Source organism: Hippocampus guttulatus, chromosome 7 (assembly GCF_054856545.1).
Source record: "Hippocampus guttulatus isolate MCC_2025c chromosome 7, RoL_Hgut_1.0, whole genome shotgun sequence".
In the NCBI taxonomy this organism is placed as follows: domain Eukaryota; kingdom Metazoa; phylum Chordata; class Actinopteri; order Syngnathiformes; family Syngnathidae; genus Hippocampus; species Hippocampus guttulatus.
Genome location: NC_141267.1, coordinates 2,939,351 through 2,951,479, shown reverse-complemented (window position 1 = coordinate 2,951,479; position 12,129 = coordinate 2,939,351). Strand labels below are relative to the sequence as shown.

Sequence of the window (12,129 nt, the reverse complement as noted above, 5' to 3'; positions counted from 1 at the left end):
AACAAAAAACAATTGTACTCAAAAATTGCATGTTTCAGTATTTTATATGTGGAACGGAGACTGCTCGAAAGCAATAAACCACTGCGTTGCACGTGTAACAGTACTGTTGGTCCCAACGAGTATTCATTATCACTCACTGGCTTCCTTATCATTTTACAACATTTATTCGAGATCCATTTTAACGTACTTATTTTAACGTAGTGTACGCCTGAGTACTCTCATTGTCCTCACGAACAGAACAACTTTAGCAGACGAGTAGCCAGGAGAACCCCATGTATAAGTGAGGAAAAACTACGCACTGGTTGACAACTGCGTGCTACAAATAGGCTACGCCTCTCCCATTTTACATTTAGTGCCTCACCGGTACTACAAGTACCATGTAAAGTAGCTCACAGTTTTTCTTCACTCGTAGCATGTAGTTGTCCTACCAATAACGCTGACGTAGTTGAAGTAATTCAAGGATATCGAGTAAACGCTCAGAGGGTTCTCCATTCACCCACTGCGCATGCGCATTACGTTGACATCCGCGCAGAATTCAAACTGTTGTCTAGACAACCAGGAAAGTAAGTACGAAGGAACAGTTCATATTATTATTCATCATTTTACGCGTGTAGTTTTCGGTAGATTTTTTTTGTCTAAAACAAATGTTGTCAAGCCGAAGAGGTGTTAATGCGGGCAGGGGTCAAGGTGCTGAAGAGTGGCGGGCAAGGAATCCGAGCAGAAAAGTCGCACAGGAGAGACGACAGGGTTTTGGTGTCCAGGAGTTTCTCGACGGATCCAAATATGAAGGCGACTTTGTCAATGGCCTCAAACACGGCAAGGGAAGGTACATCTGGAAAAGTGGAGAGGTAAAGTGGAATGGAGAGAGACACATAAAATCGACTTGTTTTTACCAGCTATCTGCAAAAGCTCAGGTTTCTCACCATCTTGTTCTTTCAGAACATTGATATTTATTCATAGGACATGGTTTGGTCAGTCAGCTTAATACGACCTAATACAAAAGCTGTGTCATGGACTCATGTTTTATATACTGTACTCGGTCGGCACAGGTCTTCTTTACTAGTCCCCCATTTTACTACTGCGGTCAAGCCAGCCTCCACTCGCAAAATTGAAGTCCAGTGAGCCGCCACTGCGATTGCCAGTGCTCTGCATTACGGTAGTGTGCCGCCAGCGAGCGGCGTTGGGCACCTTCAAAATAAAAGAGGCACCACTCATGCATAAACGTCATTTGTTCGGGTTAAAAGAAATTACCGGTAATAAAAGTATAAAATAAGTAATTTCTTGGCTGTCAGCTAACGATACGTTCACCCCGGAAAAACAAGAACTCTCACAACAGCACAAAAAAGCCTTCTCAAGTGGAGATAGAAAATAAAGTCAATGGTAATTCCACATCAATTTCACCTGATATTAAAAAAAAAAATCTGGGTGATCGCGCAACCACACCAGGTTTTCGACACACTAGGGCACCCCAGGTATACAACCACAGTACTGGCATTCAGATCGAATGTTCCATTACCAATTAAAATGCCTCTCAAATGTGACATTTTGAGCTCCTCTGCTTATTTCAAAAGATTCTTGAAAATGAATTTCAGTTATCCCTCAATCAAACCAGACCTGCAGGACACGAGAGCACTGTAAGTATCCAACAAGACCATTCGGTTCTGATGTCGGCCTCTGAAAAGTGACAAGATGGCCTGCGTTCTGACATGACCTGCATTCTAACATGTTGATCTTTTCACCCATTTATAGAACATCCAAAAAGAAGGAATCCAGCACCCCGGCTCTCCACCCAGACCACCCTCGTCCGGATCAGATGTTGCATTTTGAAATAAAAGGCCTCTGAAAACTGGCATGTTGACCTGATTTCTGACAAGATCTGAACGCCCAACATGTTGACATTTTCGACCGTTTTGAAAAAAATTCTAAAAAACATGACCGTTATCCCGTAAGGGCTGTAGGTCTGGGGATAACAACAGCACTCCGGCTTTTCAACGTGACATCTCCCGTCTGAATCCGATTATGCATTTGGGAATAAGACGCCTCTCAAATGTGGCAAGATGACCTGGGTCCCGACAAGTTGATCTGAACGCCTAACATGTTGACATTTTTGACTGTTCTGAAAAAAATTCTAAAAAACATATGACCGTTATCCCGTGAGGGCTGTAGGTCTGGGGCTAACTACAGCACTCCGGCTGTCCAACGCGACCACTCTCATCTGAATCCGATTATGCATTTGGGAATAAAAGGCCTCTCAAATGTGGCAAGATGACCTGGGTCCCGACAAGTCCATCTCCAGTATCCATCTCCACAATAACCACATTACTTTTTACAGATGATACACACACCGGGTCCGGTTGAGGGATAATTAGGATTCAAGTTTTAAGATTTTTTTCAAAACGGTCGAAAATGTCAACATGTTAGGCGTTCAGATCACCTTTGAGAGGGCTCTTATTCCCAAATGCATAATCGGATTCAGACGGGAGGGGTTGCGTTGGAAACCCGGAGTACTGTAGTTAGCCCCAGACCTACAGCCCTAACGGGATAACGGTGATATATTTTTTCAAAACGGTTGAAAATGTCAACATGTTGGGCGTTCAGATCATCTTGTCAGAAATCAGGTCAACATGCCAGTTTTCAGAGGCCTTTTATTTCAAAATGCAACATCTGATCCGGACGAGGGTGGTCTGCGTGGAGAGCCGGGGTGCTGGATTCCTTCTTTTAGGATGTTCTATAAATGGGCGAAAAGATCAACATGTTAGAATGCAGGTCATGTCAGAACGCAGGCCTTCTTGTCACTTTTCAGAGGCCGACATCAGATCCGAATGGTCTTGTTGGATACTTACAGTGCTCTAGTGTGCTGCAGGTCTGGTTTGATTGAGCGATAACTGAAATTCATTTTCAAGAATCTTTTGAAATAAGCAGAGGAGCTCAAAATGTCATATTTGAGAGGCATTTTAATTGGTAATGGAACATTCGATCTGAATGCCAGTACTGTGGTTGTATACCTGGGGTGCCCTAGTGTGTCGAAAACCTGGTGTGGTTGCGCGATCACCCAGATTTTTTATTTTTTTTTAATATCAGGTGAAATTGATGTAGAATTACCATTGACTTTCTTTTCTATCTCCACTTGAGAACGCTTATTGGTGCTGTTCTGAGAGTTCTAGTTCTGAATCTTTACCCGACAGCCAAGAAATTACTTATTTTATACTTTTATTCATTTCTTTTAACCCAAACAAATGACGTTTATGCATGAGTGGTGTCTCTTTTATTTTGAAGGTGGACAACGCCGCTCGCTGGCGACAGATTGCCGTAATGCACAGTATTGACAATCGCAGTGGCGGCTCACTTGACTTCGATTTTGCGAGTGGAGGCTGGCTTGACCGCAGTATTTTACTGAAGCAGGTAACCAAAATAGTGGGAACCTCTCTGACTGTCAATTATTAAAAAAAAGAAAAAAGTGATCATTATTATCTTTAGAGGAAGAATACAGTTGTGGATCTCATTAACTTGTGTAAGTGTGCCTAATTGTGAGTCAATAAGTAACATCCTCCACCATTTCTGCTGTGTGCAGGTCTATGAGGGCTCTTTCTACCAAGACTTCAGGCATGGTGATGGAATGTACTGTTGGCCCACAGGCAACAAATTCATTGGCAAATTCTACCTTAATTGGAGAGAAGGATATGGAAAACATATTTTTCCAGATGGAGCCACATTTAAGGTAACTTTAATGAAATCAACTTTCAATGGTGGGAAGTAATCAAGTACAAATACTTCCGATCAGTACTTTCGAATATATAGTGCTTCTAGTTCAGCACCGTCTGCATACATTTGCCACCTCTGTTGACTTTACATATGATGAGTACTGAATGAGAACACTATCCTCTTCTCCTTTTCAGGGTTTGTACCATGCTGACCAGAGGTTTGGTCCAGGTGTGCTTAGTGAGCCGACAGGATGTCAAGATGTCGGTCTCTGGCATGGGAAGCATCTGATACAAATGTGTAACTCCATACAAGGGAGCTTCAGCCTGAAAAACCTTCCGGAATATGCTGCCCACTTCGAACATACCTCTGTCTCACATTCTCAGACTCAGGTAAAACAACCAGACATATTAATTAATATATAGTATTGTTTAAAAAAAGTGTTGTAAAATACTGTTGTATTGTGTTGCAAAAATACTTACAAAACATTGTTCAACAAAAGTATTCATCAATGTAGACCTTTCTCATTTGAAAATATGTTGACTACATTATTATCCTATATGGTTTTGTATTATGAATATGAAAATCCATCTTTGCCTTTTTACTAGGAACCATTCCTCTTGAATGGACTTAAGACAAAAGACAAAACAGAATCTGAGGTAAATAATAATAATAATAATAATAATAGATTTTATTTATAAGCGCCTTTCAAGACACCCAAGGACACTTTAAAAAATGTATTGTATTGTATTGTATTGTAAATATCATAAGCGGTTAGGAATGGGCATTACACTAAGCGGATCAGAAAATGGATAGATGGATGGAAGTAACTGTTAAAAAGAGGTGTGATCAGAAATAAAATCTTCATACTATAATAAACATGCCTTGTTTTAATACTGTACTCCTCAATTTCCTTCCAAGAACCTCCAAACAGTGATCCAAATTTCATAAATGTATATAAATTGTTTTGCAATTATTCTGAAAGCATTGGCCGCTATTTCCCCTTTTCTGTCTTACTGCACCGTTCCGTATTTAATTTCCTTAAAATCCAGTGTGGGTGAATCATGGCGTATCTCAGAAACCCAGCATTAAAATGAACATATTAAAATGTATTTGGTTAAGCATAGCATCTATGAGGCAGCGTAATCAAGTCTTTTTTTTAAATCAAAAACTGCCCCAAATAGAACAGACACTCAGCAAAATACTGTATGTAACACAATATGAAACACAGGATGAGCTATTAATTTTGAAGTCCTACGTTGAATTAAGGGACCTGGGTAGAGCCACCTGTCTATCGATACGTGCTATGCGCTGTTTCGACCCCTAAGTGTCAGTCATGCGTAAGGCATGCAGTTCAACGGGGCCATTACGTTATTGTTTGTTTGTTTGTTTGTTTTTTTAAACCCTACAAGCCGGAAATCGAGAAGTTCCGACCTCGGGGCTTCGTTTTGACACATTGTTAAATATACACTGTCCTTTACTAAATTTGAAAGGAAGCTCCTTTTCATCCCTCCCTGACACTTCTCATTTTAATTATATCGTATGTGCTAGAGACAGCGAGGACACTGAATATATTGTATAATAACAACAACAACAATAATGTGATAATAATCATAACAATAATAATAACATCTGATCATTAACAATGGTGAATGATTTTAATTTGCTATTTTACTTACCGGTAAAATACTTTTGATTTATACTGTTGTTTTAAGGCAAATCATGTCATTAATCTGGAGCATGCCTTTTTCTTAATTTAGCTTCAGTAACCCATTTATTCACTTCAATTGTTTCCACTCCTTTAGACAGAGAAAGATGACAATTCGCTGCAGTATGATGACAACACTATCCTCCCTGATGACATTGAGAATTATTCCACTGCCCTCTTTCCATTGCCCCCGGATATTCGAAGAGAGTTTGACCAGCATTTTTATGGCCAGCTGTGGGAACCCGATTCTCGCCTGCATGAAGGCAACAAACACGATCCACACTCAACTCTGCCATTAGCAGCCAAAATGCTGGCTCATATTCATAAACACAGGTTATATGCAACTTGTTTGTACAAAATGAAAAGCCTGCATAAACAGGGTTACGCATGTGTCAATTTGTGTTATTTTGTGTCTCTCAGACGACAATCTGAAACTTTGGACTGGGATGTAGCAAAAGTCCTTTCATTAAAAAGGCACAGTTTTGGTCCAAAAGGATCGTTGGAAGTAACATCAGAACTGTTGATCCAGCACGCCTCCAGAGGAGACCGACAGGCTGTTTTAAATATCCTCCTGGATGGCCTTGTTCACCCTGATGTAGCAGATTCTCAGGGACACACCGCATTAATTGGTGCTGTGGTAAAATCAACATATTTTTCTTGTTGATTTTGTTTGTCTCAATTCTTTTCTAAATTACCTGCTTACAATCTGATTTTAAATAGTGCTGACAAGTGTTTTGATGTTATTCTTTGTGTTCTACAGGTAAATTGCCATGATGCTCTAATCCACCTACTGTTAGACATGGGTGCCGATATTGACAAGCTCAATTGCGAAGGTTTGTCAGCCTTGTCTGTGTGTCATGTCCTCTACTATCCTTTTCAGCCTCTTGACTTGCTTCCTGGACCCCAAACCCAAACACAGGTGCCGTTCATACTTTTTTTTTAAACAGCTTTTCTCGATGTTAGCAACTCAGTCTATATTGATCCATGTCTCATCAGGGTTTGATGTCTTTGCGTGAAAAAACACCCCAGACCAGATCACCGGACTTTGCTACAGACTCATCTAGCCAAAACAACCGACCTCAGACAAGTGACACTGTTCAGACCACCTGGGATCTTACCTCTGATCAGTAGGCATATAGACTTGCATGTGTGAAATCTGCATTTTTGACCACCTGCACGACATGAAGACTCAATTTTTTTACATAAAGTACCACCTTAAAAATGTTGAGCACTTTAGTCTTCAAGTGCTGTACCACCATTTGTGGAAATATGGAGAAAAAAAATCGAATCACAATGTAGGCCATTTTATATAACAATAACTTTAATAGCACGATATGTTTTCAGATAATCTATTAAAAAAAAATTCCATCCAACATACAATGACTGCTTACCTTTTCTCACTTTATTTTGAAGTGACATTTAACAGACCTGTCTCAAACTACAAATGTATCCAGTTGTACTGCTAATTTTGATCCTGAACTGGTTGCCAGCCAATCGCAGGGCACACATAGACAAACAGGCTACAAGTGTGCGTGCACTTTGTATCTCTCCAACTAACCGATCCATCCGTTTCAATCTGTACTTATTGTCCACCTTTTTTTTTCATGCCCCCACAACTCCCCCAGGATGCCAAAGGAATCATCAGGAGGCATCATCTTCCATCGCAGCAGCTGCAGTGAGCTTTCCACTGTCCTGAATGATCACGAGGCCCCCGCGGAAGATCAGCAACTAAAGGAAACGGACAGAGAAGAGATTGTTGAAAGTGACCAGGAGAGAAACAGGAAAGGGACACGGACTGAGACAAATGCTAGAAAGAATCCAGTAAGACCCAAACAGAAAGATGCAGAATCAGGTGAGGACAATGGCCAAATGAAATTCAGATCTTTGCTTAAGGATGAAGGGAGGAACAAGGAAGACAAAAACAACCAGGAGGAGAAGGGGCTCTTTTCAGAACGTTCCATTCAGGTGAAAGATGGACACATTGTTGTGGGCCATGTGAAGTGGAAAGAATGTTCATCTCGAAGTAAGAAGGTGTGCAGCACAGAGATCTGTTCTTTCCTAGATTTGACATCTGTCAGGTGTTGAAGTTTTTCCTCACATCTGTGCAGAAAGAGCGTATCAAAAATCGGACCCCATCACAATCCATGGACAGCTCCAGCATCCAAGTCTCTGAGAAAATTCTACAGGCAGCAGCTGAAGCTCTGAGCCACACTGTGGTGCCCAGGTGGCATTCTGATACCCAGGAGACTGTGTGCAAAATGGCTGCCATGAAGTTTGAGTATGTCTATTATCTCTACTCTCTTGATGTAGCTATAAACATGTATTCATATGCGTTTGTGGGACCAGGCACCGTGTTCGTTTGCACACACTGAATCTGCTGTTGGACCGTGGGGCTAACCCCAACGCTTCAATAGTTCCCTTCCCGGTCCTCTTTTTGGCCATTGTGGCAGCCGATACCAAGACTGTCAGAAGACTTCTTCTTTGTGGAGCTCAAACAGATATTTGTCTTTCACCTGAGGTACCAAATCGTATCTTTCCTGAGTCTTCTTACCAAACAGTAACAGTTGTCAGCAGTTTATGCCTCTTCTTGCCCTGCATGTGCCTCTTTCCATAGCTAATGTAGCCAGCTAACCTGTTCACTGTGTTGTAGAGGAGAGGCCTTTATCCTCTACATGTGGCTGCAGCACTCACAGGCCCAGAAGGTCCCAAAATCACAGAACTGCTGCTCCATGCTTTATGTGACCCAGACGCACGGGCATGCGACCAGGATGAAATCTATGAACCAGATCAGGTCTGCATGTTCATCTTACACTTAAATTGGTGGAATTATTAATGATGTCTGACTGTTTTGCAAGACGGTAAGAAAATCACGGCACACCAGTGAGAAGCCATTTCCTGAAGAAGGAGGTCGGACAGCTCTGCACATCGCCTGCCAGAGAGAAAGCGATCACTGTGTGAGTACAAACAGTCCAGCAACGTCACAGAATGACCAAAGATGCACACTAATATACAGGCCAAGGTCCCATTCAGTTGGTTTCATATACGGTAAATAGGTAGCAGTCCAATTTGGACTTTTTCCACTGCTGAGAAAGTAATGTTTGTGTTGTTAAATATTGGTAATAAAATGTCAGTGATTTGTCATTCATTCAAGTGTTCGTTTTAATGTTGATTTCATGAACAAGGTACAATGATGTTCCTCACTGCACAGAGGCTGAGCATCTGCAGTATATGCTGTGTTTAGCATCATAGCATTATATCCAAGGATTTTCATGAAAGTGTGGTTCCTCACCCTGGGGCGTGCTGACATCTGGAATTTCGGGAGAATGTGTTCCGTCTATTCCCGGGCCGGTCCAACCCCGTGATGGCCTCCCCACCGCCCCCCATCACCGATTAACTTTCGTAGTGTGACGTGCGCCATGTGACACCCACTCCCCCACATCGACGATTACATCCATGAAGGCTGGTGAACGCACCCACGGCCGTAAACCCCCACCAACTCTCCACCACGCCATCGACGACTACATTTAGAGGCATGACTGTTGGCGGCAGCAACACCCCCACCCCTGGCCAGCCAATAATATTCCCTGGCCAAATTTTGGTCCCAGTACATCCCTGCTACCACTTACCAATTTCAAGGGTTCTTTCTTAGTCCACCAACAAATTTGTTTGAAGACAGCCTTCTATACCAAAGTTTGCTCCGAGAGAAGGAAAATCCTGGGGAAAAAAAATCTACAAACAATTCTCTTCAATTGACTTGATGGGTTTTTTTCACCCCCTTCATCGTCTAATCCAGAATGCCAGCAAGGTGGTATCCCTGTTGCTCTCCCATAGAGCCAGAACAGATCTACTTTGGAGTGGACACTCGCCACTCTCATTGGCTATTGCAAGTGGCAATGAAATGGTAACGTTACCTTGACACACACTCTTAAATGGACCGTCTGAAATGTCCAATAATCTTTTGACAGTCTAACTGTTAATTAATGTCTTATTTTTTTTCCTTGCGCAGTCAGTGGAGGAGCTGTTAAAAGGAGGGGCAGATCCCAACATTCCCTTGGGTTGTGGAGTTGGCAATGCTCTATGCGCCGTCACGAACTTCTGCTACAACCTGGATGGCAAAAGGGCAAAACTGGTATTTACCTACACATGGATATAATCATTCAGCGATGTATTCAGGTACTAATGTTTGTTGCGGTCTTCTATCATCTGCCACATCTTGAAATTTATTAAAACCCAAGTATATCGGTCATCCCCCGAAAAATCTCAGGTCACGAAGTGTTTTGGCAATGTGGTGGATGAGTGGTTATTACATCTGCCTCGCACTTCTGAGGTTTCAGAACATGCATTTTAGGTTAACTCAAAATTGTCTGTAGATATGAATTTGAATGGTTGTCTGTATGTAGCCTGCGATTGCCTGGCGACCAGTCCAGGTTGTACCATGCCACTCAAAGTCAGCAGCATGTTCAAGTGAGCTCCGGCTCACCTGTGACCCCTGTTGAGGTAAAAACATCAGCAGGGAATTATTGGGATTGTCTATGCATTGATGTGTTTGTAATAGTTGGACAAGTTACAAAAGTCTGGTGGTGACATGTTGAAGCCAGTCCAGGTCGGTGACACTATGGGAAACGTGGTCGACTATGCACATCACTCCTTTGACCAAGTAAGACAACTTTGTGAATTTTAACCAAATACATTTTAAGACGAATCAATATTTCTGAATATTTATCACTTCAATTTGGTCTCACTTTTTGAAAGTACTGTATGTTTATATGTGTTACGATGTGTAAATAGAGTTAAATGTATGGCGTCTTATTGTGTAATCTCACCTAAAACAGTCGTGCTGCACCACTGTCTAGGACTTGCGTATTGCCCACACACCCTTCCATACCCTTAACATGGAGCAGAGAGAAACATTCAAAGCACGGCGTCACCTCCTCGGCAAGATGGGAAGTCTGCTCAGAGCGACTGCTGTCCAAAGAGAGAAAGAACAACAAGAGAGAGAAAAGAAACTGCTTCCGAATTGTAAGTTAAAGTAAAGTCATTGTGGTGACCGTTTAAAAGAAATGTTTTTTTTCCTCACAGGTGAAAGTGCCCTTTCTTCTGTTGCCAATTCCAGCCATGCAACTAAACTTCCCACAGCAGTAAAACAAAGGTGCATGAGCACAAATCAAAGACCTGTCATATTCTGCAGAGATAAACCCCTGTTGTTGTTATCCTGTACAAACAGTCTGAATCCTTTCTCAGGTCACCTTTGTTTAAGTTCTGCTACCAGTGCGGTCGATCTGCTGCTATGAGGCTAACTGCTTGTACTCGCTGCCACAGCGTTTTCTATTGCTCTGTAACTTGCAAACTTAAAGCATGGGATGAGAGACACAGGGAGGAGTGTCTGCCGGAATCAGGTGGGAATCAGACACCGTTTTATCAATAAACCTCGGGAGCTTGTAAAAACAGAACTGTGACTTCATGGTACGACAATTACTATTTTCTCTCTCCCTACCCAGCCTCTCCTGACAGTTTCAAGAGAATGTTCCTGTTGCAGAACCAACAAGACCCCATAGAGTCGGGGTCCATTAAAATCCCCACATCTTCAAATGCCCAGTTCAAATCCCAAATTGTTGGAACTGAAGATGTCTTGAAGACCCAACGTGTCAGCCTCAATGAGAACTACAGCTACAACTGACAGAACGTGTGACTTGCTCGTAAATTATTTTGTACTTGATTGACCTAATTCTGACTCTGCACTTCTTTCACTCAGCTTCTTGTTTTTTTTGGGGGGGGGGGGTTGTTTTTTGAGGCTTCATATTATACAATATTATTTTCGAGTTAATATATTTTTTTGCTAATGTTTATGTACCTCCATGGTTTTGTGAACTAGATTATTTACAAATATTGATTCTGCATAAATTGAACCAAGCTTTTATTTTTGTCAATCTATTCCAGAAACCTGTCAGAAAATGTTTGGGGTTTTTTCACTTTCGTAGCTTGTATATAGAGCCATCATAGGGCCAAATTTACCATATTTGTAGACTAAACTGTTCGTAGTGTGATGCTCTGTGAGGGTATATTGACCTAAACAATAAACCCAATTAGGTAGACTTTCTCAAAGAATGGATTTTCCATGGTGCAAGTGCCAGTGCTGCTTCCGAATATCCTCTGCCAAATTAGTTTCACGATTAGGCTATTGATTGCATTGTGAGGAAAGATTTTTTTTGTTACACATGTGCATATAAACCTTTACTTCAAAGACTTCTGGGGGTGGGTGGCACATTTAAAGGTGTGTGTCTTCTGAACTGAAGACTGTTTTATCTTATATGAAGCCAGTAGTTCTCAAGTCAGAGTGCCACACTTCTGAGAAGCCGGAAAGGAACGTTTAAGACTGATGATGGGAGTGAAACATGAAGAGCTTTAAATAAAGTCATTTTAAAGAGTGACCAATAAAAGACCCCCCAATTGTCGACCACTCTCTTCTCCTCTGCTGATTTGTTTTGTTTTAACCAATGTATTTGAAAATGTTTGTTGTAACCTACTTTGCTATAATTACTATCAAACCAATATTTCATTCAAATTAATAACCAGTTAAACGTGTGAGTGTGTGTGTGTATAGATAGATAGATAGATAGATAGATAGATAGATAGATAGATAGATAGATAGATAGATAGATAGATAGATAGATAGATAGATAGATAGATAGATAGATAGATGCGCGGCGACCTCACAGTGCAGA

General features: G+C 41.5%; 1 protein-coding gene across 1 annotated transcript; it reads left to right on the top strand.

The window, feature by feature from the left end:
- Positions 1-569: 569 nt before the first annotated feature.
- Positions 570-11,864, top strand: LOC147201986 (ankyrin repeat and MYND domain-containing protein 1-like). Its single transcript, XM_086116690.1, has 20 exons — positions 570-848; positions 3,572-3,718; positions 3,897-4,091; positions 4,308-4,358; positions 5,505-5,740; positions 5,828-6,044; positions 6,168-6,326; positions 6,404-6,534; positions 7,033-7,438; positions 7,516-7,685; positions 7,754-7,925; positions 8,058-8,198; positions 8,263-8,361; positions 9,201-9,308; positions 9,414-9,536; positions 9,963-10,064; positions 10,261-10,426; positions 10,487-10,556; positions 10,649-10,803; positions 10,906-11,864. The coding sequence occupies exons 1-20, from the start codon at positions 645-647 to the stop codon at positions 11,082-11,084; spliced, it is 3,231 nt and encodes a 1,076-aa protein (XP_085972816.1). The 5' UTR covers positions 570-644; the 3' UTR covers positions 11,085-11,864.
- Positions 11,865-12,129: the final 265 nt, after the last annotated feature.

What these genes read in the sequence shown, in the direction of transcription:
- LOC147201986 (XM_086116690.1), top strand. Translation starts at nt 645, where the DNA reads ATGTTGTCAAGCCGAAGAGGTGTTAATGCGGGCAGGGGTCAAGGTGCT. An exon ending in AAGACAAAACAGAATCTGAG is followed by an intron (nt 4,359 to 5,504) that starts GTAAATAATAAT and finishes CCACTCCTTTAG; the next exon opens with ACAGAGAAAGATGACAATTC. An exon ending in GTTCATCTCGAAGTAAGAAG is followed by an intron (nt 7,439 to 7,515) that starts GTGTGCAGCACA and finishes ACATCTGTGCAG; the next exon opens with AAAGAGCGTATCAAAAATCG.